The sequence below is a fragment of the Numida meleagris genome, chromosome 13 (genome assembly GCF_002078875.1).
Source record: "Numida meleagris isolate 19003 breed g44 Domestic line chromosome 13, NumMel1.0, whole genome shotgun sequence".
NCBI classification, from domain to species: domain Eukaryota; kingdom Metazoa; phylum Chordata; class Aves; order Galliformes; family Numididae; genus Numida; species Numida meleagris.
Window position 1 is genome coordinate 10,430,807 of NC_034421.1, and position 27,041 is coordinate 10,457,847.

General features: G+C 45.3%; 2 protein-coding genes across 7 annotated transcripts in view; one reads left to right on the forward strand and one right to left on the reverse strand.

Moving 5' to 3' along the window:
* Positions 1–15,847, forward strand: part of CARHSP1 (calcium regulated heat stable protein 1) — a 30,827-nt gene extending 14,980 nt beyond the window's left edge. For all 6 annotated transcript variants that reach the window (XM_021411459.1, XM_021411456.1, XM_021411455.1 and 3 more), the window contains exons 2-4: positions 2,364–2,556; positions 2,955–3,077; positions 14,063–15,847. In XM_021411459.1, coding sequence (XP_021267134.1) covers positions 2,384–2,556; positions 2,955–3,077; positions 14,063–14,225 — 459 coding nt within the window. In that variant the 5' untranslated portion in view covers positions 2,364–2,383 and the 3' untranslated portion in view covers positions 14,226–15,847. The remainder of the gene's footprint in view (positions 1–2,363; positions 2,557–2,954; positions 3,078–14,062) is intronic.
* On the reverse strand, positions 16,719–27,039 carry PMM2 (phosphomannomutase 2). Its single transcript, XM_021411452.1, has 8 exons — positions 26,868–27,039; positions 26,534–26,645; positions 26,043–26,119; positions 22,864–22,955; positions 22,057–22,156; positions 21,466–21,541; positions 20,065–20,180; positions 16,719–18,173 (listed from the first exon to the last, which is right to left on the reverse strand). The coding sequence occupies exons 1-8, from the start codon at positions 27,030–27,032 to the stop codon at positions 18,072–18,074; spliced, it is 840 nt and encodes a 279-aa protein (XP_021267127.1). The 5' UTR covers positions 27,033–27,039; the 3' UTR covers positions 16,719–18,071.

A 27,041-nucleotide genomic window follows, 5' to 3' on the forward strand; every position in this document is an offset into this window, starting at 1 on the left:
CTATTTTTGTATTACTTATTCTGCCCTTCGTAAAGGAATTTGCACGGTAGCACCAGAGCTATGCTGATTTATTTCTCTTCCATCTGTCCCTGTGGGTACCTGTAAGCTATGCATACATGTGTGCAGAAGTGCTGGTGTTTCTCATCGGTCCTTCTCTTCTCGTAGATTCTTTGAGGTTTTTCTTGTTGTGTGCTGAGCCATGTGTCACTGGTGGTGTGCTGAGAAGGGACCTTCTGCTGTAGGATGTGAATGAGAGCAAATCTGACTTGGGCTGCAAGGAGTCTGAATGCAAACACAGAGTTGTTACAGGAAGCTTGTAGCAGACGTGGACCCACTGAAGCACACTATGGTATCTGCAGGCCAGAAGGATTTGTGCAGTCAGCCATTGCCTTCCAGCTCTGCTGTCTTCACACGTGTTCCCATCCTTGACAGAGCGAAACTGTGTGACTCTGCTTGAAGTGAATTAAGGAGCGCTCATGATTTTCATCTTCCAGTTGAGCTGAAGATATTACAAGCTCTAACAGAGATGCGCTAATAGGCGAGCAGCAGCCATAGTGAATGCAGTTAGCATTGGTCTAAACTGCCCAGTGAAAATAACTTCCAGCAGTGAAGATGTAGCCTTTATTTCTGCGTTTCTTTTTGTGATATTTCTTTCTTGTAGCATGTGTTTGTGTGTAGGTGCAGGAAGCTCCACTGTGCTGTCAAACCCAGTCTGGGGCATGCCAGTGTCCAGTGTTGAGGCTGATCTCAGCATTGGGAGACATTGCCTGTGAGCAAAGCAGTAGTAAACTCATAAAACACCTCATGTTAGTTATGAAGTGATATGCTTTTGGTGAAGCTGCCTTCTACAGTTCACAAAGGCTGTCAACCTTGTACAAAAAAAAATTGAACTCATTGAGTTTCTTAGAAGCGTAGAAAGGATGAGCCAGGGAACTACTGAGTGTGCTGGGGAGAATCCAGAAACAGGCTCTCCTGGAAGCTATGTTAAGGCATATGAAAGAGAGGGCAGTGATATGGTTTAACCATTATCGTTTCACCAAGGGCAAGTCCTGTCTGACCACCCTAGTGGCCTTCTGTCATGGCATAACTGCATCAATGGACAGGGGAATATCCACTGATGTCATCTATCTGGACTTCAGGAAGGCCTTTGACAAAGTTCCCTACAATATTCTCCTTTCCAAATTGGAAAGGTATGAATATGATAGGTGAACTGTTTGATGGACAAGGAACTGGTTCCAAGTTTGTACTCAGAGTAGTGGTCAATGATTCAATGTTTGGATGGAGCTCAGTGATGAGTGGTGTCCCTCAGGGGGTCAGTACTGGGACCAGTGCTCTTCAGTATCTTCATAAATTAAGTCAAGAGGGATTGAGTACACCCTCAGCAAGCTGGGGGACTCCGAGCTGTGTAGTGCGTTTCCCACACCCAAGGGATGGGATGCCATCCAGAGAGACCTAGACAGTGTGCCCAACAGCAAAGCCAAGTGCAAGGCCTTGCACCTGGGTTGTGGCACCCCCCTCTGTCAGTACAAGCTGGAGGACAAAAGGATTGAGCACAAATGTGCTTGTGGTTGCTGGTGGATGGCAAGCTGGACGTGAGCCAGCAATGTGCCCTCCCAGCCCAGAAAGCCAACTGTATCTTGGGCTCTGTCAAAAGAAGTGCAGCCAGCAGGTTGAAGGAGGTGATCCTGCCCCTCTGCTCTGTGCTGGTGAGGCCTCACCTGGAGTACTGTGTCCAGATGTGGAGTCAGTACAAGAGAGACACGGACCTGCTGGAGCACGTCCAGGGGAGGGCTTTAAAAATGAGTGGACTCCTCCCTATGAGGACAGACTGAGAGAGCTGGGGCTCTCTATTCTCTTTGGAGAAAGCTCCAGGGAGACCTGAGAGTGGCCTTCCAGTATCTAAATGGGGGCTGTATGAAGAAAGGGAACAGGCTTTTTAGCAGGGTCTGTTGTAATAGGTCAAGGGGAAATGGTTTCAAACTAAAGGAGGGGAGATTTTGATGGGATATAAGAAAAAAGTTCTTCATAATCAGGGTGATGAAGCACTGGCACAGGTTGCCCAGAGAGGTGGTGGAAGTCCCATCCCTGGAGGCATTCAAGGTCAGGCTGGACCAGGCTCTGAGCAACCTGATCAAGCTGTAATTGTCCCTGTTCATTGCACACGGGTTGGACTAAATGACCTTTTAAGGTCCCTTCCAACTCAAACGATTCTATGAAACAGCAGGAGATTTTGGTTAAACTATGTCCATATGTACGTCGACAGGAAATGAGTCATATTCTTACAAAATCATAAGCTGAGGAATTTGTGACTTTCATATGAAAATTTCCATTTGGGGATAAGTCAGATCTCCTCCTCTCTCTAGGTTTTTCTCAGGCATCAGGAATGTCTTCTGAGCCTGCTGCATCTGCCTCGGAGCAGTCCCCCTCCTCCCTGCACTCACCCAGTTCTCTTCATCTGCCTGAAAACCGCAGGACGAGAGATCGCTCCCCGTCTCCCATGAGGGGGTACCTCATCCCCAGCCCGCTGCCCACACGGCGCACCAGGACGTATTCAGCGTGAGTACTGGGAAATCTGCATTTAGCAGGGACAGCCGAGTGATTGCATTTGGGCAGATTGGTCGGCCCCTCACTAGCTGAAGAGAGGTGGAGTTTGTTGTATCTGGAAGGTGCTTTGGTATTTTACTGTTATCTTTCTCCCTTAAAATTCTAATCCCATGAGATTTTATTAGCCTAAATTGCCTGTAGTTTTCTACACTATTTGGATAAAGAAAGTTGAAAGCCTTTCCTTCTCTCTAAGACCAGATTGGTATTATTAAGTAGTTGCTGCTGAGGAGTATACTACTGGGTAGTGAGTGGGTTATTTGAACCATTGTGCCCATTTGCTTGGAGTACTGCAGCTGAACCTTCTGCATCTGTGCTCAGCAGTGAACTGCTCTTGGTGCTCTATTTTGCAGAACTGTGAGAGCATCAGAGGGTCCCATCTACAAAGGCGTCTGTAAATGTTTCTGTCGCTCCAAAGGCCATGGCTTCATTTCCCCTGCAGATGGAGGGCCTGACATCTTTGTACACATTTCTGAGTAAGTTGTTGCTGAGGAAGCTGGAGCTTCAGATTTTCTTGATTACTTAATGCTTTTGATATATCACATTCAAAGAACAGCTTATAGCCTGTCACTCTTAATACCGAGCAGTTATGCAGATGTTACAGAAAAAGAAGATGATAATTTGTCACTGCCAGTATTGCTGTAAATCTGTTGAGCTGAGAACTAGTAGATCATTCTATCAAGTCTGTTAGAATAAGCTGTTTTGCCTCAATCCAAAAGCTTGCATTTACGTGAAACAAATCATCTAGGCAGTATCCAGCTTTAATTTGAAGTTTTCCAATACTGAAAATGCACTTTTTTCCTTGTGCTGCTTACATCATTGTTAACGTAAAGGTTAATTACCTTTACTGTTTAGAAAAGTCATTTGTATAGCTTCAGTCTCGAGCAGTTTATGGTTAAAGTTTTCTCTGTTCATTAGCGGGTTCATTAGTAACTCTACTTTTTTCCCTTGAACTTGTGAAGATCTGTCATATCTGAATATACCTTTTAATAAATCAAATGAATTGGGCTTTTCAAGTCTGTAATGTTTTTCCTCCAGTCTAAAACAATCTTCCCAGTTTCTTTTCTAAGCGTGCTGCAGACTTTAATATTACTTAAAAAAAAAAAAAAAGAGAAAATACAGCTGTGTGGATATTTTCTGTCTATAGAGATAAGAATCTTCTTCCACACTCCTGCTGCTTCTCTTTCTATACATCCCATAATCGCATTAGCCCTTCTAGTCCCTACTCTCTTGCTGAGTTGCTTATCTGCTCTGACCTCTGTATCCTCTGCAGCATCAGAGTTTGGTGCAGTCCCAGATGCAGCCTGTCATCCTCTGGCAGCAGGGCTTGCATTCCTGGCTCCCAGATGCATGACTTCATATTTAGTTGCACTGCAGCACATTTGATTTGAATAGGCCCTGCTTGCCAAGGGATCCAGATCACTCTGTCTTATTTATTGCTTGAATAATCTGCAAGGTTTAATAGACAAATTTATATTTGTTTCTAGATGGGGTTGTTGACCAGCATGGGGGTTGAAACTGGCCTGTGTTAGGATTGCTCTGTTTATTTTCCATCTATTACTTATCTATTTACTTATCAGTGTTTAGTCTAGCTATTGCTTACGGTGTTGAAGCTGCGTAACTCTCATTTGTTTTCTTTGGAGTGGTTGTCCAGTGGTAAGTCAATATAAAAGCCTTACCAAATTAACTCAGGTGGCCTCAGTTATCTTTCCTGCTCATGTGGTCAGCACATCTCCTTTGAGAATGAGCACACTGGCATTCTTCCAGCTTTTCTGAAGTGTTTTCTGCATGATGGACTGTTCTGGGTACACAAGCTGCTTCTGCCCTCGATCGCCCTCCAATCAGCTCTGACTCAAACTCCAGTGGTGTTTTACTGTTTGTCTATTTAGCCAAAATATCTCCTGTGCTGAAGTCCTGTATGACACTACAAAGGTCTTTTTTTGGCTGTTGTGATTTTAGTGGTTTGTGTCAGAGGCCCCGTTTCACAGGAGACCCTTCTTGTGGGCTGTGCTACTTTCTGTATTGATCCTGTACGCTTTCAGAGTGCTTTGACTCTGAGCCATCTAAATGCTATAGTTAAGTGAATATACCCTGGATGTGATGTGCCACATTTACCCTTTCTTCCACCAAGTCGATCTGTCCTAAAAACAGTACTGGACAAGTCATTGTGGTTCTGAAAGTTCACAGGCAACCACATTTCTTATTTTCAGCGTGTTAAGTTGCTGACACTTCTGTTTGCCCTCATCCTTACCCAGCCACGCTCTCAGCTTGCCCCTGCACTGAAAAGCTGGAGGAGATAAGGGATGAGCGGGAGAGGGCTGTTGGTTGGGCAGGGGATAGCATGCTCCAGCCTGAGCTGGAGTTTGGTGTCCTAGCCCTTGGGTCACGCTGCTCCTCTTCATTTTTAATTGCTTCACTTCACTTTAGATTTGAATAGCTGCTTGTGCTGATGGGGACCAGACTGTCTCTGTATGTCATGTTGTACAGAGTAGTGCGCGCCGCAGTTTTTCCGCAGTACAGCAGTTCTCTTAAAACAGAGCGGGCTCTTCTTTTTACCATACATGAGAAGATTGGAGGGGCTTCCTCTGCCACATCTGCTGCTGGAAGGTGCTGCTGCCTTTCTGGCACCCAACCCACTCTTAACAGTCCAGTGATGGAGTTCACTGCCTCCCTGGCTGATTCCTTCCCGTAAGGAACAGATCTGGTTCCTGATTGTTTCTGGTGTTCAACCTGCCTTTCTCTTGCTTTTATTATGGCCCTTCACTCCCGTTTCAATCTCCACAGCAGATAGGTGGTACCTTTCTTTTTTAAGCTTATAACTTCTGTGCTCACAGACCACTTTTTCTTGCTCTTTCAGAAATGTTTTTTCTAAGTTCTTATGAAATCTGTAGGATTGAAGGATGCATTTCAAGCAACTTTTCTAGGCTAAATTCTGCTCTTTTGAATTCCGTGGGATTTTTTTTCCTACATTGAAATAGGACGGGGCCATAATTTTAAATGTTGCCTATGTAGGTATAGTCTCAGAGCTTAAGTTCAGAAATAGCTGATGGTTCTGTTGCAGCTGTTAAAGGATTTTTGTCAGTGTGGCTTTGTCTGTCTTAACAAGTGGCTCAGAAGACTGCAAAGAGGAATTGTTTTGGTTTGGGTTCTAACAATGCTTGTGTCAGGCTGGTTCCCCCTTTCTCTGACAAGGTGCAAATACACAAAACTGTACAGTGAACCAGGACAGCCTGGTTCTCCTGAAATGCCCACGTGTGCTGTGGTCAGGTGACAGTTTCCTTTTAAGCCATCTTCCGGTGGCTGGTAGAGATGTGCTGGCAGCTATGGTGATGGCCACTGCAGGCACTGGTGGTTTCCCAGCAGTGCTTGTGTCACCTTTGTGGGTTGGTCTGTGATAAAGCATCTGCAGCTGAAACCCTGCACCACAGGTGCAGCAGTGCTGGTGCTTTAGATGCACAGGTTAGATCCCACTCCTGCACATCCACCTGCATGGCTGTTCCCCTCTGCAGGTGCTTGGGCTGTTGCTGTACCAAAGCTGTCAGAGCCGTCACTCAGCCAAAGGTGCAGATCTGCTGCTGCTTTCTGCATTGTCTGCACAGTGAGCCCTCCTTCCTTGAACTCGTTAGAAATGCTTTTCAAGTTGGTTTAAACAGTTGTACTGGGAAAGTAGTGGTGCTTTTATTTGTTTCATTTTGCTCACTTCAATACTTTAACCATCTCCAAAGCAGAAAAACAAAATGAGCTTGCTAGTAGTGAATGTAAAACTTCAGCTGACGAGCAGGAGGATGTAGGAGTCACTGAGATCACAATTCAAGAGACTGTTTGTGAAGGGCTCAAAGCAAGAGAACGAGTTCTTCTGAAGTGCTGAAGTGTGGTGTTTTTTTTCTTTCTTTCTTTCTATAAAGCCTTTAGTTGCTTTCAAGAAGTGATGTGTGCTGTTGATGCTTTCACTTCCATCATCCTTAGTAGCTGGACTCGATGGGTCTTTTCCAACCTAAGTGATTCCATGACCCACTGTCACTGAATTGATGGTGGTATAGTGGGATTGTGGTATCGGTTCTGAGAGCTGTCCTCCTCCATACCTTTCCTCCTCTGCAGTTGTTTTGTAGCTGCAGTATGTCAGCTCTCACAAATGTTAGCCATTTGGCCATTACTGAACTGTAACAGCCCCCGTGGCTTCAGTTTTACTTCAGCTCTTCCTGCACAAGTGGCATGTTTCTGGAGAGCAAATGGGGAATCCTTGGTGTGCTGGCTCTTGGGGTTCCCTGCAAGCTTGTGCACCTGCCAAAGGGGGGAGTCCTGCAGCATGGGCTGTGATGTGTGTTGGGGATACCCACAGTAGTGGGTTAGTTGATGTGGTTTTGAGCAGTACATAGGAATCTCACTCACCTTTCCCAGTGTATTTGGGTGTGAGCATGCGAAGGAAACTTTTCTTATCCTCTAGGCCTTTGCATTAGACTGGGATTTGGCCTGAAGCCTTTGTACCTGCAAGGATATAGTTCACTAGAGAGCCGTGATGAATTAGTGACCACGCTTTTTTTAAAAAGGATTTTCTTTTTAAGAAGTAGCTGACGTCTTGGAGCAGAAAAGCACGTGTAATGCTTGTGGGTTTTCTGCAGTTTGCTAGTGCTTGGCTCTGAAGGGGATAATGCTGCATTGCAGACAGGTCTTTGGGGTGTCCTTCAGACTGCTTTCCTGACCCCATGTTTGGTGATGGCTTTGTAGAATTGATGCTGTGCTTCTCCCAGGGCTTTGACACACAGCACCTTTGTGTCCCAGGAGAGATCCTGCATTTGTTGTGCTTTCCTCACACATTGTTTTGTGATCTCAGGAGAATATGCTCGTGGACCCGTAACTCTGGAGAACTGGAGCGGGAGAGAGGATAGCTGAATATAGAGGATAGCTGATAGAATATATCTTCTGATGGTGTCCCAGGTGGAGAAACAGTCCTGTTCTGTTGTTGGCTGTACTGGAGAGGTACCACCAACATCATCTTCCTGCAGTGAGGAACCAGCTGTGTCCTGGCCACTGTCCCACTGCATCACGGAGACTGATTTCTGAGCTACCTGTGCCTGTGGAGACACCTTATCACATTGCTTGCTTTCCTCTGACTTTCTGCTAGACCACTGTATTTAAAGCAGAGCATTAATGCTAGCATCTTCTGTGCTGATGCTCTTCTACTGGGGTGTTATGATATTGATTGGAAATTAGCTGAGAATTAGAAACAATCTGAGAGAGCTGAATCTGAACTGAAGGAATGATCCATCCAGCTCCTCTAACTGTGAGCTAGCAGCAGTTTCTGGGGCTGCTGGGAAGCCAAATCTGAAAATTCTGATTTCCTTCAAAATATTTGAGGCACTTTATCTTGCCCACTTCGGGCTATGCGCTTCCTTCCTGATGCGCTCCTCTCCTGGTGCCTTGCTGCAACTGTTGAGTATCTGAAATAAGCAGTTTATTTGTGTGGGGGAGGAGAGGCTGCAGAATACCAGTTCTTATTGGGAGGGATTTGGATCTTAGTAAGATAGGGATAGATTTTCCTAAGAGTTCGCCCTTTGTACCCAGGTTGGCTCAGAAAACTTGTGTGTTGCACCAATGCACGTGGGAATTCGAGCTTGCTGTGATTGTAGCAAAACCCCTCCAGAGTCTCCACGTAATTGATAATTATGATGTAAGTGATATAAGCCATGGTAGGTGAAAGTCAGTACTTGCACTGTATATGCAAGCGAAGTGGTGGGCAGTGCGGGAGGTTTGGTTTCTGGATGTGAACAGTAGGTATTGCTGTGATGGGATCTGAGTTGGGTCCTTGCAGAAACAGGCTTGCAGAAAACTGAGCCCAGGTAGAAATCTTCAGAAGGCTCAGCTTCTTGTGATCATCACTTTCTTCCTTTTAGTGAGCTGCTTAGTGTTGAATTGGCTGTTCAGAGCAGGTAAGGAGGCATAATGATCCCCAAGTGTGGATTCTAAAAGCATGACAGGAGATCTCTGGAGACCTGAGCAAGAAGGCGATGCATCTGGTGTACTGGGGGGGAAATACAGCTTCCTTCCTAGCTGTGGGAGGACCTCTGCAACAAGCCAGAGCCCTCGGAGACCAGGGCAGTCCCATTGCAGAGATCTTGGATATTTAGAGCTGGGATTCCTTAGTGCTTGGCCCTCTTTCAAACTTGCCTTCCCCAGTTAGGAGTGTGACTGGTGGGCGAGAGGCAGTCCCGCTACTGGTTTGCCCGCCAGCCATCTCGATAAAGGCATTGCTGACATTGCTGATTGCAGCTGAGGCTGCATGGGGATGCATTTGGGATTAGAAACTCAGGATAGTTCATTACTGTGCTGTGTCCTGTTGTTTAGTAAAGATGCAAGTTTACAGGGAGGTGTGCTGAAGAGTTAAATGAGCTTTAAGAAGCTTTCAAGGTAACGCAGCCCATTGGTCCGCAGGAGCTGTCAAGCTTGTTGACCAACAAGGCACAGAATTAACTGAAAACTCCTGTTCAGAAATGTTTCCATTTGACTTAGTCTTTTTCCCCAGAGGTTTAACTAGAGCCCTGGAATATGAATAGCAGCTGTGAGGAGGAAGAGCTGGAACAGTCCCTATTTAGGTAATTTCCTAATAACCTCCCAGCTCCCTAAAAATAGTGCAAATAAAATGCTCCACCATACCCGGCTGACACTGAGCTGGGAAATGGGAGTTGCTGGATAAGCTAAAACTCACTCTATTGTCTCATTCTGACACTGACACCAAGAAAACATTTCCTATTTTTAGCTTAGTTTATCAAAGAGTGTTAAAGTTTCTGGATGGAGAATATATACATATTTGTATCTCCATTAGTTTGAATAGGAATCTGCATACAAATCTCTCAAATAACAGTGAAGGTCTCCACCTTTGCTTTGGATCAACATTAAATATGTAGTTAAAGCAGAAATAATGTTTAAAAGTCTATGTTTAATGTCCTGTACCAAATTATCCAGGTAACTTGTGCAGAGTGGCTGCTGCACACAGAATGCATTCCAAGATCTGTTTACTTTCTCTCATCTCCTCCAGCTCATTTACCTCGCAGCACTTAAGGCGATTGCTTCCTGATGGGGGATCGTCCTGCAGCTCAGCCATCTCATCACCTTTCAGATGCCACTACATTGTTCTTTCTTGACACCTCCAAAAATACTGCACAAGCTGGATGCTGTTTGTTTATAAGCCTCACTTAGTGATGCTGATGCTGGAGCAAATCTGCATACATCCAGTACCACCATTTCCAGAAGCAGCATTTGGTAGGCAAACAACTGTTAGCCATTCACAAACAGGGGTAATAGGGATGCAAACTAAGTCCTTTGTTTTGAGTGTGTATGGAAATCCTGAGAACAATGAGTTAATAATCTCATATTAGGTAGGCACCAAGAATGACTGACAGTCAGAAAGCTGCAGGGATGAAAGGAATATCTGATCTGTGGGAGGCAGGCTTAAAGGCTGAAAGCAGAGTGTGAAATTCAAGCTGTTTGTGTGGTCACAGCCTTCTTACCTAACTTTGGAAAGGACAGTGTTGGTCTTCATCAGATCCAGCAAAAAGGAGTATGACAAACCAGAAGATGAGAGAAAGTACTATTGGAATTGAAGGAAGGTTTTATCACAGCTTCAGTTTCTTGTAGTGTCAGTTTGAATAAGGTAAGAAACCAAGAAAGGAACTGATGCTGTCACGGTGGTGCTTGGTCCTGTAGGAAGTGCTTCCTAGTTGAGAGAAGTTCTTATGGGTTCTTTTTCTCAGAGGACGAGGGGGGAAAACAGCACCACTTGGGATGCAGGTGCCCTGGTTACTGCTTTCTTACCAGAACCCATCCTGAAATATATATTCATATTTCAATTTTAAGCCAAACTCATCCTAACAAAGTCCGCATCATTTTTAGCATTTGAGCTGTACTCATTCCTAGCTTCAGATTCAAGTGATACATAATTGCTTTTAAGTTCCTGGAACAGCAGCTGCCTTTGTGGATGGGCATGTCTTTGGGGCTTCAGGAGACAGCATGAGCCCGCTGTCCTTTTACTTTAACCACACCCATTAAATACTTTTTGCAGATTCAAGTGTTTATATTGCTAACTGAGTCTCTTCCTGTTTTACAGGAGCTCTCAAAGAACACGTGAGATTCCTGTTCATGAAAAAATCCTTTCAGCCCAATTTAAGATCCTTTCCTGGGCAGGGCATCTGTATTGTTTGCTTCCTGTAAAGTGGTGACTTCTGAGCTCACTGCTTGCTGTGCACGTTCGTCCTCTGTGCAGGAATCAAAGGTGATGCGTGGTGTTGTGGAGCGGGCAGCCACAATGCTAAGAGGGGGGGCTGCTTTATTTCCAGCTTCAAGTAACTGCTGTGCCTCAGTTTGCTGAAGCCCTGTCTGCAGCTACTCCTGCTGCCTGAAGCCAGATGAAGAAACGCTTTCATCACAATTTGTTCCAGTGGCTCAGCTGTACTTGAGTAAATGTACACTTTCTGCTTCAGCTTGTATTGTCAGGGCTCATTACATCTGAGTTGGGGAACATTTCCAGTCACTGCGCTTTTCCTAGACTGGTTTTCCTTTGTATGGATAATGTCTCTGTGATAGTGCCTTCCATTGAGTGCTAATACCTTGCTCAGGTGGGACTGCTGTCCTGCTCGGGTTGTGTTGTAGCTATGTATTTTCAGCTCAGATAACAAGTCCTTTGTCTTTTGGGTCTGATGGCTCACTCAGCTGTTTGCATGAGCACTGCAGTAGCACGGCGCGCAGTCACAGCTGATGTTCATGAGGTACTGCACTCAGCAGGATGATGAAGTGTTCGCTTGCACTAGATGAAAGATAAACGGCTTGTGGGGTGTTTGCTTTTTTATTTTGTTTTGTTGTGATCTCCAAGTGGGTAGTTCCTGATACCTCTCTTTGGAAGAGGGGGCTTGGTGCCTGGTGTGTGTCCGTCACAGAGGCACAGGAGGGAGGTTTGTCTGCTTTGTGTGGGCTGCTCATCCCCAAAGTGTTCCTGTAGTTCTTGTAGGACTTCTGTCTTTGGGTTGCTGACCTCAGCTCTAGGTTTTCAGGTACCAATTAATACAGTGTGGCATGAACTTGCTTCCTCTCATGCTTGTCTCCTAACTCTTAATGTGTGCTTCCGCTCTGCTAATGAGCAGCACGAGGGTGCTCAGCCTCTGGCACAGGACGGTCCTTGACTTCATCTGTGGCTGAAACTCTCTCAAAAGGCCCTGCCAGGACTTCAACCCAGCTGCAATGGGTCACAGATATGTCTTGCTGTGGTGTGCAGACTGTGTCTTTACTGGTCTTTTCCTGGTTTGCAGTGGTCGGTTCTTGAGAAAGCATATACAAGGGCCACGTGGCAAGAAGGGTATTGCTTTATCAGGATCAGATGAATCTCTGCTCCCAAGAGGATTGTAAATACTGGATGTGCAAGTCTTTCACACTCAAAGAAATCTCAGACCTGTTAGAAAGAGGAGTTGAAGGCTATAAATAAAGGCAATAACTGAAGAAGACAGCCATAGCAAGAGTCTAGAGGTGGGAGCTCAAATGCAGTGTGTCCAGTGTGATCCAGGGCTGGGCTGATGACAGGTCAGCTGAGGACTTTGGAAGTAAGTAAGGGTCAGTAGGATCAGCGTGTATGGGGAGGAAAGGCTGTCAGGACTGATCAAGGAGGATTTAGCTTGGCTTCTCTGTGAATATTTTTTCTGCCTGCAATTTACTGCCACTTTCCCAGGCACCACCCTGAAGAGTTCAGCTTAGGACATTCCCTCTTGGGTCTGGTGTAAGGGAGATAGGGTCTAAAGAGTACGTTTCAAACCATGGGAATGCCTTTAACTCCTTGTAACAGGCTGTAGATGTGTATTTAGATACGGGAGCATTTTCAATATTGCATTGATAGAATCAGTGAGTGAACAATAAAGTTTGTTTTTCCTGAACTTCCCATGGGAGAAGGTATGATTTCTGGGGTCGGTTTTAGCTTCTGCTGGTACATGCCTGCCTGCCCTGTATTACAGGCTGCTTCTGCCCAGCTGCAGCTGACACCAGCTCTCCAGCAGTGGTTCTGATGCATGAGTCAAGGGAGCAGAAGCTGAGGTAGCTCTGAAATGGGAAGAGTGTGAGAGAGGCAATGCAAGTGATGAAGTGGTTTTACAGAACTAAGGGGAGAGGCAGAATCTGATGTGAAGCTGCAGCTGGCAGTGACACTATATTTGTCTCCTGTCAGTCTTTCCTGCAATAGCAGAAATATTAACAATATTGAGAGAGGATGTGAAAGGCACTGCTGAAGTCTTAGGTTCCTGCAGTGCATTGGTAAGGTGAAATTCCTGCGTGGTGTGAGCGTGCTCTCAGTGAAGGCAGATAAGCACAACTGTCCAGAACTGACTCAGAAAGGATTTTTTTTTTTCCTCCCTCTGAACCCTCCAAAAAAGTACGTGAGTGAGTCATGCAAATTAGGAATCCGGTAGATTTGATAATTAGTGTGTATCTGTTCTTCTGGCCTGCTCTCACTACAAATTGTATCCACTGAAAAAATCCCTGAACAAAAAGAAATCTACAGCGTGAATTGTCAAAGAAGGGAGTCCTCAGCGTGGGCTTGTGAAGTAACGTCCCGTCTAAGGACTATGGAAATGTGGTTCAGAAGGCATCTCTGCACGTCCGCACTGGCACGTGCTGGGATTTTTATTAAAAAGCTCTGCCCTTGAACACGAGGTGAGGAAGGCTGTTACCCTCTGCAGCTCTGTCTCATCAGTGTGTTGCTCTGGTCAAGAGGTGACAGCCGTTGTCGCTTTCCCACTGCTCCCAGATGAGACTCGAACACGGTGACAGCTGCAGGGTGCGAGTTCTCCAGCATCGCTGGTAGCGGGCGGGTGGGAGGAGGGAGTGACTTGTGGGAGGCAGGAGCTGGAGGAGGGCTGCTTCGCTGTAACACATCAGAACCACTGACTTTTTTTTTTTCCCCTCCACTTTTTTTCCCCATAGCAAGTGATTTTAAAGCTTTTGACACTGTATATTACTTGAAGATTTTAAAAATATTTTTTAAATGCTACAGGCAAACTGAATGTTATGGTGGAGTTGCCTAAAGATAAACCCAGTGAATGCAATTGTACAATCCAAAGAGTTCCAAAATGAAGTAGCAAGCAGTGTCAGCCCTGCCCTCTAGTGTGCAAGGAAGGAAGAGGCTTTAGGGATGTGGGAGAAGGTACAGGGGTCCCAACAGCGCTGTCCTAGGTTGGGCTCACCTGACTTAAAGCCATTTTAGAGATTGTAGGTAAAGGCTTTTCTGTTCTTTAGGCTGGTGCTGTTTATAGTGATCTCACTGGGTTTTGCTGGGAGACATCTAAAATCAACCTCAGCTTTGGCTGCTGATGCGTTGTTTTTTTTTGTTTAAACAAAACAAACTTCCTTATACACATACGATATTCATTGTGATAAAAATTTAGACTAAGGGAAGACTGATTTATGACGATCTGAAACTTCCTTTCCACAGCATCGAAGGCGAGTACGTTCCTGTGTCAGGGGACGAGGTCACCTACAAGGTGTGCACCATCCCACCGAAGAACGAGAAGCTCCAGGCCGTGGAGGTGGTCATTACCCACCTCGCCCCAGGAACCAAGCACGAGACCTGGTCGGGGCACGTCATCAGCTCCTGAGGGCGCCCAGGGGACGCTGTCTGCGTGGGTCACTGCTCGATGCCTCCATCAGGGAACCTGACCTAAGAATAGTCCACAAATGGTGCGGGAGGAAACACTGCATTGTCAATAAAAGCAGAAGTAGGCCAAAATTACCATTTTTACAGTAGGGCCTGATTTAACAAAGGAGAAAAAAAAAAAAAAGGCAATCCAGATGCTAATGAAATGAAAAAATATGTCTCTATTAATGTGTTTACAAAAATGTATTTTAAAGAGATCTAGTTTGTGTGCTTTGAGGGGGTGGATTTTTTTTTTCCTTTATTTTGAACCAATTCCAGTCCCTCAGGGGACTCAGGGCCTTGAAGGAGAGCCCTCGCAGCACAGCCAGCTATAGCAGATGCACAGGTGCAAGGCCCCACGGGTGCATGAACACTGTGGTTCCTTGAGCTGTGCTTCTGCGGGTGTCACAGTGCACTTACTGCTGGTAGCAGTGCCTCACTGCCTTGACGTGAGAGTGAGCAAACTGCTTCTTGCTGCAATTTGTTTTCCTTGTGGAAGAAAGCTCGCAAACAGAGCAGCTGCTGCACAGTGGAAAATCTCCATCTGGTGGTTATGCTCTGATGGCCTTCAGGTGCAGCATTTGCAAACATGTCTGTGTATGTGTGGAATATTGTGTGTTTTTTTTTTCTAAAAAAGCCTGGATTGTTTGTGAATTTACTTTGGTGCCTTGATGGTTGATTAGCAACAGATTTTATAGGCCAGTATTACTTAAAAAACAACAACAAAAAAAAACAACCCAAAAACCCAAGAACTTAAAAATTGCTTCAAGGTAAGTGGTAGAAAGCTGTAGAATAGCTTCATAGCCTCTGGTTGTGTCTGAATTGAGACACATCTGACGATTACCTTCACGACTGCGTATAGCTGATAAATGTCTGCTGTGGTGTTTCACTGACAGGCAGGCAAAGTAACTTCTGAAAAGGAGGTTTCGTGCTGTTCAGCTCACCGTATACTGAAGTGCTTTGTGAGTTACTAGGCTCACCTCTCTGGGTGCAGTAGATTCTGCAGCTGTGTTTTTCAGAAGACTTTCTTGGTAGGGTGTGCTCTGGCCGCCCTTGCCCCAGCTCTCTCATCTGCCTGCAAGACTGCGTATAGTTGAAGTAACGTGACTATACTCTTCCCATTTGCCATCCATTCCTTTTTTCAAATGAAGCATTTTTTCTCTTTTCTTTCCTAGCAGTGAATTTTTATTGACTTTGCACTTAAAAAAAAAAAAAAAGAATAAAAATAGGAAAAGATTGCACGATACTCTCCTGTTAGCTACGTGATGCGCTGTAACTTCAGTTGCCTGTTTGCAGTTTTTACAAGAGGCGCTTGCTGTCATGAAATGTCTCAGGACTCTTTCACAGCAGAGATCTGTTCCAAGGTCTGACCTGGGGAGAGCTCAGCTGTATGGAGGTCAGTAACTGCTGTGATGGCTTGTTTTACTTTGAGCTGTATTACACTATAGTGTACTGTAATGACCAGCCTGCAGTGGCTTTTTGTTTTTAACCACGACTAAGTAATGGTGGGTTGAACACTATCTAGCTTGTGGAGTATCACATATTGCTTTCTTTACAATAAATGCAGCTGTTATAATGCTGTAATATGTCTTCAGTCTGATCTCTGCATAATCTGTGTTGAAGTTCTTTAAACACAGGAGACTGCAGGTGTCTGCACGTGCAAGCTGTTGCCATGATATGCATTACCAGAAGAAATAGGAAGTAATTTAGCATGTTTTGTAGCTGTGCAATCAATTAGTGTAGAAGACATTATATTTCTACAAAGACATTATTTTCATTATATAGTATTTAATATTAGCTGGTGATGTTAACCTACACTGTGGGGAACAGGGAGGATAGCCTGGCTGTACCAGCTGAAGCCTGGGAGACCAAGGCAATGCAGAAAGGGCTCCCGAGTTAGGGCAGTCAGCATTCAAAAAAACTGCAGGAAAGCTTCAGCCAGGCTTCAGGGGCTCTTTCTCTGAGTTTGCTTCTCATCTGGTGGCAAGAGGCAGAAGATGAGCTATTGGCAATGACTGCCAATAGATATAGCAAATCTGGTTTTGGTCCTTCCTTGTTTTGCACAGGTTTTTTGCAAACATAGGAAACAGCTGTGAAGTAAGGCAGTAACTAGCTGCATCATGTCTGTGTACATACAAGGCAGCAGCTATGAGGCTGTGGCTCTCTTTAGAGATCTTTCTCGTAACACTGATGGGTCTGGTCCAGCATCTGCTTTCATTGAAATCGTGGAGGCTGAATTACCCGATGGAAATACGCATATGAGAAGCGTGTTAGGCTTGAATTTTCAGATGAGAGCATCAGAGCATCCACCTCCTCTTTTGTAAGCCCTTTGGGAATTTTAATTAGTACACAAGGGCTTAATGTTTCTTTTTAAGCTGTTAACAATCACGCAAACCTGGAATTGGAAGGATTAAATGAAATAACTTCATTGTACATACAGGGAGCACGCAACACATCTGCTTGAAATAATTTATTTGCCAAAATGACAGACTGTTAGAATTTTTTCATGATGAGATTTTTATTCTCCTTTTCCAAACTAAACCATTCCCAGAAGAGATTCATTTCCTAATGCCAGATAGAAGTAGTAGTAACAGTTACACTGATTGCCACGCTTCAATGTGAATTTTAATAGAAACATATATCATTTATTGTAGCACAAAACTCACCTACCCTTATTCTTACCAGGAATAGTGTAGTAAGTCAAAAAATCGTATTTTGCTGCTGCGGTCAAGTTATTTTATTTTTTTTCACTGTAGATTTAAAATAGTCTGCAAAAAGTTCAGGTACCATCGTGTGCATTTGCAGTGCAGGCTGCAGTGAGGAGGTAACCAGCATCAGGTGGCCCAGCCCTCGCAGTGGTGGTACATCCACACCTGCTGACCCTGCACTGGATCATGAACAAGGTCAGGGACTTCAGGCTCAGTTCTGCCCTCCCGCTCCCGGGGGAGGGGAATTAGTGAAACCTATCTTTTACTCATCTTGCATTTTTAAACAAGAAAGTACCTGGTGTCTTAAAATTCATGTCTTCATAGCACAAGGTCATGTGTATGTTTTTAAAAAGCCTTCAGAATGCTTATTTTAAATAGCAGCTTCAAAACTAAAACAAGGCATAATGCCTTGCAGGCCAACTTTAAGGCCATAAATCAAGAACAAGCAGATTAATGGGGGTGGATGAGGAGGGTGTACAACGTAATTAATTAGCTAAGAAATTTTACTAGTTGGTTTGAAAAGAGTAAAAGAAGGAAAAAACAAGATGAAAAACTAACTTCACTTTTCCCTGCACAGATTCACAAAGCGTACTGTCAGGAGTATCTGAGATAATGCATTAACGTAACAGTATCACCCCTTTATTTTCCAGTAACTCCTGTAGCTTCAAGCACAAAGACATGAGGAATCAGATTCTGCAGGTTAACCTGGCCAGAAATGTCCAGTTTCCTAAATGAAATTAATTACTGTTCCCGAAGTAATGCTTCACAGGGCAACACATGAGACACAATAACCTCTTTTGGGCTGAGGACTTTAAAAACAGAAAAAGAAAATAAAACAAACTAAAAAAAAAAACCAAAAACACAGCTAACCAAAAAGTATTTCTGCTAATGCAAACCGTGAAAGGATGGTCCTAAATGAGCTCTGCTCCATTAACCAGTCACCAAGGTTCCCTTCAGTTAAAAGCCTTCCCTTTACACCTGCAAAGCGTTTAGTATTCGTCACCAATTACAAAAACAATGCAGAATGAAGGAAGATGGTTTGAATTATTAAGCTGTCTTAACCATTTTGTAAATGTGAAGCCTAAAAGGAAGTCTTTTGATTAAAAAAACAGCTCTTCACAGATTCTTCTTGTATCCTGCGGGGACGTAACGCTGTGGCCTTTGGTTCTGGAGTCTGTGAAAATTTCATAGTCATTCCCACCCTGAAAGAGAAAAGGCAAAAAGCAGAAGAGGATTTAACATTATTTAGATTAACATTTAGTCATAGTCTTGGAGTGGAGAAACGTATAGAAAATTCTGAAAAGAATACCCATTTTGCTCTGACTTAAAATGTTGCTAATGAATGAGCACGAGGACACTATTAAAACAGCCTCTTTAGCCAAGCTGAAGTACAGGCTCGATGTAAGCAGTTGTTACTAAGCTAGGTGGGCTATTGCTGCAGTGCTGTGATCCTGTGCATGCAGTGGGCCACTTGCATTTGGAACTGATCACTGGTCAGATGCTGGAAGGATTACAATTCCTGAAAGCAGCAAGCACTCAGCAGTAGCCTGGCATCTTTCTTGTAAATGTAAAAGCAACCAGCATAACTAAACAGAATTTGCAGGCAAGATCTATTTGAAGTTTCAGACATTTTATTTCTCTTAATGTTAATTTCTGAGAGATAGTAACTCATGTAAGCTGACTGAGGTAACAGTCATGTCTGAGATGTCTTCCAGAAAGCTTAAGAAAAAAAACATCCAGAACAACCTACAAGGCACCACTGTGTGACTTCTTTTGTATGCTGTGTTTATAACACACCTGAAACTTCTGCAGACTGCAACCACCTGCCTGGGAGCTTCCTGACCTGTATGTTAGAATTAGTAATGGAAGAGTAGAACTTGCAGTCCACCTTTAGCCATGTTTTGTATAACAATTTTTAAGTTAATACTAGTTTGCTTGTTAATCTTAAGAGGAAAAGCTTGTTCTAGAACAGATACCAAAACATGGCATTTGTAACTTAATTGAATTCTCCTTTTCCACTTGGTTTCCTTCCCTCTCGGTCACATCACTGTTAGTACTGCTGATCCTTTGCTATGGTGGTGTTCTGGCCTTGCTGGCTACAGGTTGGATGTGCATTCATACCTGGCCTCCCATCTCAGGAGAGTGATGGAGGCTGGCTGAGGCGCCGCTGCCAGCATGAGCAGAGATCCCTGCAAGCAGCAGCTTCATGCACTGCAGGAAGCAGGACCTGATTTTTATACGTTACCTGGGACACTGCTCTCTAGCGTGTCAGCAGCAACTCTTCATGCTTCAAAACTGGTAAATGCTGCACTGCCACTTACAGGGTTTAAAACAACTGTCCGTAAATTCTATGCAACAAGGACAGTTACTTTTGCAACTGGCGTTGAGGGGGAAAAATATATATTAATATAAAGCTTTTTCTTACAAAAGTTGGCCTTTGTGTAGTTTATAAAACTATCAAGTTCTTTATAGCTTATAGTTTGAAAGGGTAAGCTCTTACAGAACTCAGCCTGGCATCATCCCTTGGCCATGTTCTGACAGCCTGACCCTGAGCCAAGTCCTTGTGTTTGCCACAGACCTTCGCTAGCTCTAGGCAGTTCCCTGCTCAGCGTTTTCAGAAGCCTCTGAAATGCTCTGCAGAGTTGTAAGCTCTCACTGACTAGGGACAGGGATTAGATACAATTTCAGTTCCTGAAAGTGGTCAGCAAACATTCAGTATTAAATTTAATGGAAAATAATTGTTTAATGATTGCCAGCCAATAAAAAGCATTGATCTACAATAATCAAACAAGATTATCAATTTTGTGTAGTCAAATCACGTAAGGATTTTAATCTAATTACAGAACTTCAACTTACAAAAAAAACCCCACTCTATTCCAGTATTAACTATAAGTTCACTACATCCTCCTCAGAAAACAGAGGGGAACAATCTTGCCTTATAGTGACCAATATTCAGAGCCAGTTAAACATATACATGTGAACACGTGTCTATTCTAAATTCAATTCTTGACTGGCATAAGGCAATTGACAGGAATCTACAGTACTTGCAGTTTAAAATAGCCCTGAAACACGTACACAAAACAATGTACTCACTGGCATGGTCTTATCTCCAAAAAAATAAATAGTCTTGTATCCATCTTCAGCAATGATTCCTAAGCAGTACCTCTTATCCCAGCCATCGGGGAACACATCAAAGCTTATCTGGCCTCCTAAGAGAGAAATGAAGCAAGAAAACTTGGTTTTATTATAACAATGCATTTATGAGAAGTGAGGAAGAATAAGACAGAGTAAGATTTTTATTAGAGGAAACGCTGTGAGATCCTGGAGCTAATTCTGAACAGTACAGAAGGTATTTCATAGGGTATCAGTTGTTCTGATTGTAGCAGAAATGCTGAGTCATGGCACCTGATGGAGCACCTGGGGGGAAGGCAGGGCCAGCCCGGGGGAGCTCAGCTGCACGCAATGCACCCGAGTGATTGGAAGGAGTGCAGCCAGAATCCACCCCTTCCCAGGCCTCATTTAAGGGCTGGCAGTGGAGGTAAGGGTATCCCACTGGAGATTCCTGTGTACCTGAGGCCTTCCAAAGGTAAGCAGAGTCTTTCCTTTGTTTTTGTGCCCATGGCTGTTGCATTTGAGCAAATCCTTATTTGCTGCAGCCTGGGACATTGCTACTCTGTTATCATTGCTGTGCTTTCCATGGTGTTACAAGGATGTTTCTGATTGTTTACCCATTGAGCAAAGGTAAAAATCTTGCAAGTTCCCAAATCCTACTGGCTCTCTCAAATTGAGTATTTGACTCAGTTGAACCCATCCCTCTGTGTGGATGAGGTTGTTTCATGTGGACATTTTTGTCTCTCGATACAAAAACTCCAAGGCTTTCAGAACAGAAGGAGGAGTAAACCAGCCTTTGTAACGCAACAGGCTTTTCACCAATACTGTGTTGAGATCAGATCTGCCTTTTTTTTTTTTTATGTTGAAGAATAGGACAAACTGTTTCAGTTCCAAATGGGTGGATTTTACCAATACACAGGTGTGTTTTCCAGTTGAATCAGGTGCCACGAATGTATTTACAACAAGCTTCAGCAGAGCAGTTCATTTGTGCCTTAGTGCTGTAACACGCAGCAGTAAGGACACCCACGTGTTTTTTATAACTGAGAAATAATAAGAGGCAAGAACTATTGCAATATAGTAGTGGGGAAAGGAAGAAATATATGTGGAAAATTAAATCCACCTTATTATCATCACTTCTTTTGATTTACAAAAAAATTGTCAAAGTTTAAAAATGAGCAGAATCAGTCACAGGTGACATTAAAATAAATATACTGAACTGATGACAAGAAACCAAGTTCCCTTTGGTGTATTTCAGTTAAAATGTACTAAATGAAAGCCTAATAGGGGAAGGAAAAAAAGAAGGTGGTAAGGTGGTCTTGCATGCAGTGAGAGGATACAATCTGATTTAAATGGAGTTTTAAATCAAATTTTCAAATGTGGTACCTATAGAAAACGTGAGGCCTTTTCCTGCAAATTCTCTTCGTAAATCAGCTACAAATTTTTCTCTTATATGTTCCTTCTGTTTAAAAAAAAAAAAAAAAAAAAAGGAAAAAAGACATCAGCAACGTGCTGTGTTAATTCAGCAATAAAAATATAGTAATTAAAAAAACAAAACTCCAAATATCCAAAGCTCTGAGTAGCAGGACTGCTTTAGAAGGCTTGGAAGAGTTGGAAAGGAATAGCTGAGCAGGGTGGGTATAGAAACGAGCGCTCCAGGTAAGGGCAGTTTTATGTATGACAGGTTTCAGTAGGAATATTTACAGACGGGTAGGAGGACACCCAGTACTCTGGGTTTGGGGTTAAAAGAAATATATGAGCCAAGCCTGCCCCTTACCCAAGACATCAGTTAACTATTACATTAAAAAAAAACCTAACTACTGTATCTATTTCCTGAGAAAGAAATTAGTTAAACCACATGGAAAACATTATGCTTTGTCCAATATTTCATTTTAGGTTTTTTCTTTCTAAATTAATTTCTGGCTGTAGCTGTCTCTGCCAGAAGAACTTGGATATTTTTCAAGCACTGTAACTCACTTTATCAAGTTCATAGAACTCAATTCGTTCTTCCTGGCTACAGCTTCTTCCAATGGGGGACACATTTAACATCCCATTTCGGAATTCAATAAAAGTGCCCCTGAAAAAGAATTAAATTAACAAAGCAGAAAACAGATGAAACAATGCTCAAAATACTGAATACCACTATGAGGCTTTGTTTAATTCTAAAGACAATGTATCCTTCAGCATCTCCTTGTACCCATAAAAAACAGATAGGAAGAAGTAGTCCTGACACCAAGCTGTCTTCTGGACTTTTCTGTAAGTTAAATGTATGATGTGGTTTTAAAAGCATGATTGGAGCATCCTGTCAGTGTGGGTCTCAGGCCCCAGCAGCTGCTCTGTCTGCTTTTGGGTGAAGCAGAGAGATCCTGGGGATCTTGGTGGTGTTTCTGGTTGGCCTGACATATGGTACATATGGTACAGACTAGCAGCTGCACTCCCACGTACCACAGAACTCCTCTTAATACGTGCTTTACTTGTCTGGAAAGCATTATGCTACAGAATTCCAAACATATCAAGGAAATAGCCCTCCTTCAAAACTAGCTTCCTTCCCTCACACGAAAGTGATGAGTATTTCAAGTCCTGTGGAATTTTTGTTCAGCCTTTTAAATTGCTGTCACCTGCTCCAGGTGGGAGCTTGTCTTTGTAAGCGTGGATTGATCTGTTTCATGTATGCAGTGTTCCTAAAACACAGAGTTCTTTTTTTTTTTTTTTCTGAGGTGTCTGCTTTCCTCATTTATGCTCAACGCTCTTAGGTGGTAACCAGAGATGTGTCTATGCACGTACCTTTTTTTTGGCAGTTTAATCTTTGCAATGTAACTCAAGCAGTAGTTGATGAGATCTTGAAGCACGTCCTCACCCAGGTGACCCTGAATGTTCTAAACAAAACAAATACCATTTAACTGAGGGGCCAGAACTGGACATTCCCCTGAACAGGTTGCATGGAGAACGCAGCTGCTGGATAATCAGCTGTGGTTACTGCCACAGAGAAATGGGCTTTCACTAAGCAACTCTCCATTGAAGCACAGGTGGTACTAACTAAAGGCTCCTGCTTTTTTTTTTTTTTAAACCATGAAACGAAACTCATTTAAGATGCTCCTTATAAGCATCTGAGCTAGAAGGAAACCACCAAAGGCAGCAGACAAAAAAAAAAAAAAAAGCATATCTATTGTAGCCATGCATGAAGATACAGAGATCATTACTGAATGAATTGGAAAGCATTGCTCAAGTCAGCACCTGCAGCCAGGATCTTTAGAAGCTTCATGTCTGTTACTCGTGTTGAAAGAAGGAAGGTGACTGGAGCATCCAGAATCAGTTGTATGTTTATATTCAGTTAGAATGTTTACCTTCTGCCTTGCAAGGCACACCAGAATGTGTGCTCTGAATTAATACCAAAAGCAGCTACAGGATTTACAAGGAAGGTTCTAGACCCCCAGATCCCTCAGCCATGCCATGCCAGCTCCACGGGCATGGTGGGAGCACGGTGTGTGGCATGCTCCATGGCTGATGTGAGGGAAATGCTGTTCTGGGATTTGTACTGTATTTGATCGGATGTTCCAGACTCCAGAGCTTGAGAGTGAAATGATCTGTATGGGAGCAGTGGGCAGGAAGAGCAGAGGAGAGCATTAGAGAGGCTAAGATTGGAGGCAGCCTGGGCTGTAGTGACCATGCCCTGGTGAAGTCTGTGATCTTGAGGAAAGCAGGCCTGGTAAAAAGCAGAGTCAGGACCCTGAACTTCAGGAGAGTGAATTTCTGGCTGCTCAAGAACTGCGGGGTGGGATCCCCTGGGAAACTGTCCTTAAGGGCATAGGAACAGAACAGAGCTGGCAGCAATTTAAGGACACCCTCCTGAGAGCACAAGAGCTCTCCATCCCCTAGCAGAAGAAATAGAGAAGAGGAGGTGGGTGACCAGCATGGCTGAGCAAGGACCTGCAGCTTAAACTGAGGAAGGAGAGAGAAATGTATGCGAAGTGGAAGCAGAGTTGTGTAGCCTGGGAAGAATATAGGGATGCTGTCTCATGTGTAGAGACGGGATCAGGAAAGCCAAGGCACAGATGGAGCTGAACTTCACAAGGGATGTGAAAAATAAGAAGGGGTTCTACAGGCAGGAGGAGACAAGGAGAGTGCTTCCCCTCTGATAAATGAGGATGGAGAGGTGGCTTCCTTGGATATGGGAAAAACTGAGGTGCTCAGTAAGTGCTTTGCCTCGGTCTTCACTTGGTGGTCAGGCTCCCTGTGTCTGCCAGGACCCTGAACCTTGAGGTGTGGGTAAGAGAATTGGATTCCGTCCCACTGTAAAAGCGGAACAAGTCCGAGTCCTCCTCATGAAACTGAATGTATGGAAGTCCGTGGGGCCAGATGATATCCATCCTAGGGTTCTGAGAGAGATGGCTGATGTGGTTGCTGAGCTGCTCTCCATCATCTTTGAAAAATCATGGCTGTCCGGTGAAATCCTCAGTGAGTGGAGAAAGGGAAACATGACTCCCATTTTTAAGAAAGGGAGAAAGGATGACCCGGAGAACTACAGGCCGGTGAGCCTCACCTCTGTGCCTCTGAAGATCATGGAGCAGATCCTCGTAGTTGCCATGTTAAGGCACATACAAGACGAAGAGGTGATCCGAGACTGCCAGCATGGCTTCACCAAGGGCAGATCTTGCCTGACCAATCTGGTGGCCTTCTATGATGGAGTGATGGCATCCATGGATGGGAGAAGGGTGATTAGATGTCATTTACCTGGACTTCTCCAAAGCCTTTGACAGGCTCCCTCACCACATCCTGCTCTCCAAATTGGAGAGGTATGGATTTGAAGGATGGACTGTTTGGTGGGTTAAGAGCTGGCTGGGTGGTCACAGCCAAAGGGTTGTCATCCATGGTTCTGTGTCAGGGTGGAGGCGGTCACAAGTGGTGTCCCTTGGGGTCAGTCTTGGGACCGGTGCTCTTCAACATCTTTATCAGTGACATAGACGATGGAATTGAGTGCACCCTCAGCAAGTTTGCAGTTGACACCAAGCTGAGCGGTGCAGTCAATACACTGGAGGGAAGGGAAGCCATCCAGAGGGACCTGGACAGGCTGGAGAAGTGGGCCGATGAGAACCTAATGAGGTTCAACAAGGCCAGATGCAGGGTGCTGCACTTGGGTTGGGGCAATCCCAGGTACTGATACAGAGTGGGGGAAGAACTCCTTGAGAGCAGCCCTGCAGAGAGGGACTTGGGGGTCCTGGTGAATGAGAAGCTGGACATGAGCCAGCAGCCTGGAAGGCTGGCTGTGTTCTGGGCTGCAGTAAAAGAGGAGTGGGCAGCAGGGAGAGGGAGGGGATTGTCCCCCTCTACTCGGCTCTTGTGAGGCCCCATCTGGAGTACTGCGTCCAGGCCTGGCACCCCCAGTGCATAAAGACACAGAGCTCTTGGAATGAGTTCAGAGGAGGCCACCAAGATGATCAGAGGGCTGGAGCACCTCTCCTGTGAAGAAAGGCTGAGGGAACTGGGCTCGTTTAGCTTGGAGAAGAGAAGGCTCTGGCGAGACCTCATTGTGGCCTTCCAGTACTTGAAAAGAGCGTATAAACAGGAGGGGGAACAACTGTTTACATGGGACGGTAGTGATAGGACAAGGGGGAATGGTTTTAAACTGAGACGGGAGTTTTAGGTTAGATATTAGGAAGTCTTTCACACAGGGTGGTGAGGCACTGGAACAGGTTGCCCAAGGAGGTTGTGGATGCCCCGTCCCTGGAGGCATTCAAGGCCAGGCTGGACGTGGCTCTGGGCAGCCTGGTCTCGAGGCTGGTGACCCTGCCCATGGCACAGTGGTTGAAACTTGATGGTCTTTGAGGTCCTTTTCAACCCAGGCCATTCTATGAGTCTATGAAAATTTGGCCTTAATGAGAAAGGTGATTACAGCGGACTGCGCCTTTCCAACACAGCCACAGCGTGCTCAGAAGATGCCGTTTCCCTGGCAGCCTCACCCCTACCTGCTTGCTGAAGAACTTCCCGTCTTTGTATGCCACAAGGCCGTTCTCTGGAAACACGTAGTCAAACTTTTCAACCACTGCAACCAAACAGAAAGAAGTCAGTAAGTAACAGTAACTTCCCCTGTATGTTTAAATGTGCAACTGTTGTGTAAATGTTAAGTTAAAACACAGAGACCACGAAACACCAGATCCCAACGGGAAGGACTCGGCAGCATAAGCATCGAGTAGGAGCGTGACCCGTGCGTTTCCCGGGGAGATCAGCGCAGCGCCGACCTCACCTTTCAGACAAGTCGCACCCAGTTGTGCTTCGAGTCTCTTCCCGTCCCGCAAGGATCTCTGGCTGCATTAAGCGCTTCCGGGGCGCCCTGCTGTGCCACGCTGCTCCCGGCACGGCCCCAGCCCGGGAGCAGCGCCGTGCCCGCCCGCCGCGCTAAGGGCCGCGCGGATGTCGCGGCCTCGCTTCCTCCCGGCGGCGGCAGCCCCGCCCTTACCGTCGTCGCCGAGCTGCTCCTTGATCTTCTCGAAGTCGGAGCCCCCGACAACGCCCACCTTCACCTTCTGACGCAACCTCTGCAGGAACTCCGCCATCTCCGCCGTGATTTTCTACGGTCCGAAATGAAACGGCGCGCGGGCGTCAGCCTCCTACGGAACCGCACGCGCGCACAGCCCCTCCATCCTCGCGCACAGCTCCGCGCGCAGCCCCTCCGTCCCCGTGCACAGGTGCAGGGCGCGGCCCCCGAGGCCGCGAGCCCCGCAGCACGGCCCGGCCCGGCCCGCCCCGCCCGAGGGGAAGCGCGCGGCGCTGAGCCCCCCGCCGCCACCTGCCTGCCGCGGCGCCGTGAGGGTCCCGTCCACGTCGAAGAGGCACAGCGCGGCGCGCTCCGGCGGCTCCATGCCGGGTGAGAGCAGCGGGGTCGCGCGGGGCGCGCCGGGAAGAGGGGCGGTGTTTCCAGGCGGCGGCGTGGCCGCGCTCCCGGCCGGCGGCGCCATGGCGATGGT

What these genes read in the sequence shown, in the direction of transcription:
- PMM2 (XM_021411452.1), bottom strand. Translation starts at nt 27,032, where the DNA reads ATGGCGCCGCCGGCCGGGAGCGCGGCCACGCCGCCGCCTGGAAACACC. An exon ending in CCCTCACGGCGCCGCGGCAG is followed by an intron (nt 26,646 to 26,867) that starts GCAGGTGGCGGC and finishes TTCGGACCGTAG; the next exon opens with AAAATCACGGCGGAGATGGC. An exon ending in ATTAAACTGCCAAAAAAAAG is followed by an intron (nt 22,157 to 22,863) that starts GTACGTGCATAG and finishes ATTCTTTTTCAG; the next exon opens with GGGCACTTTTATTGAATTCC.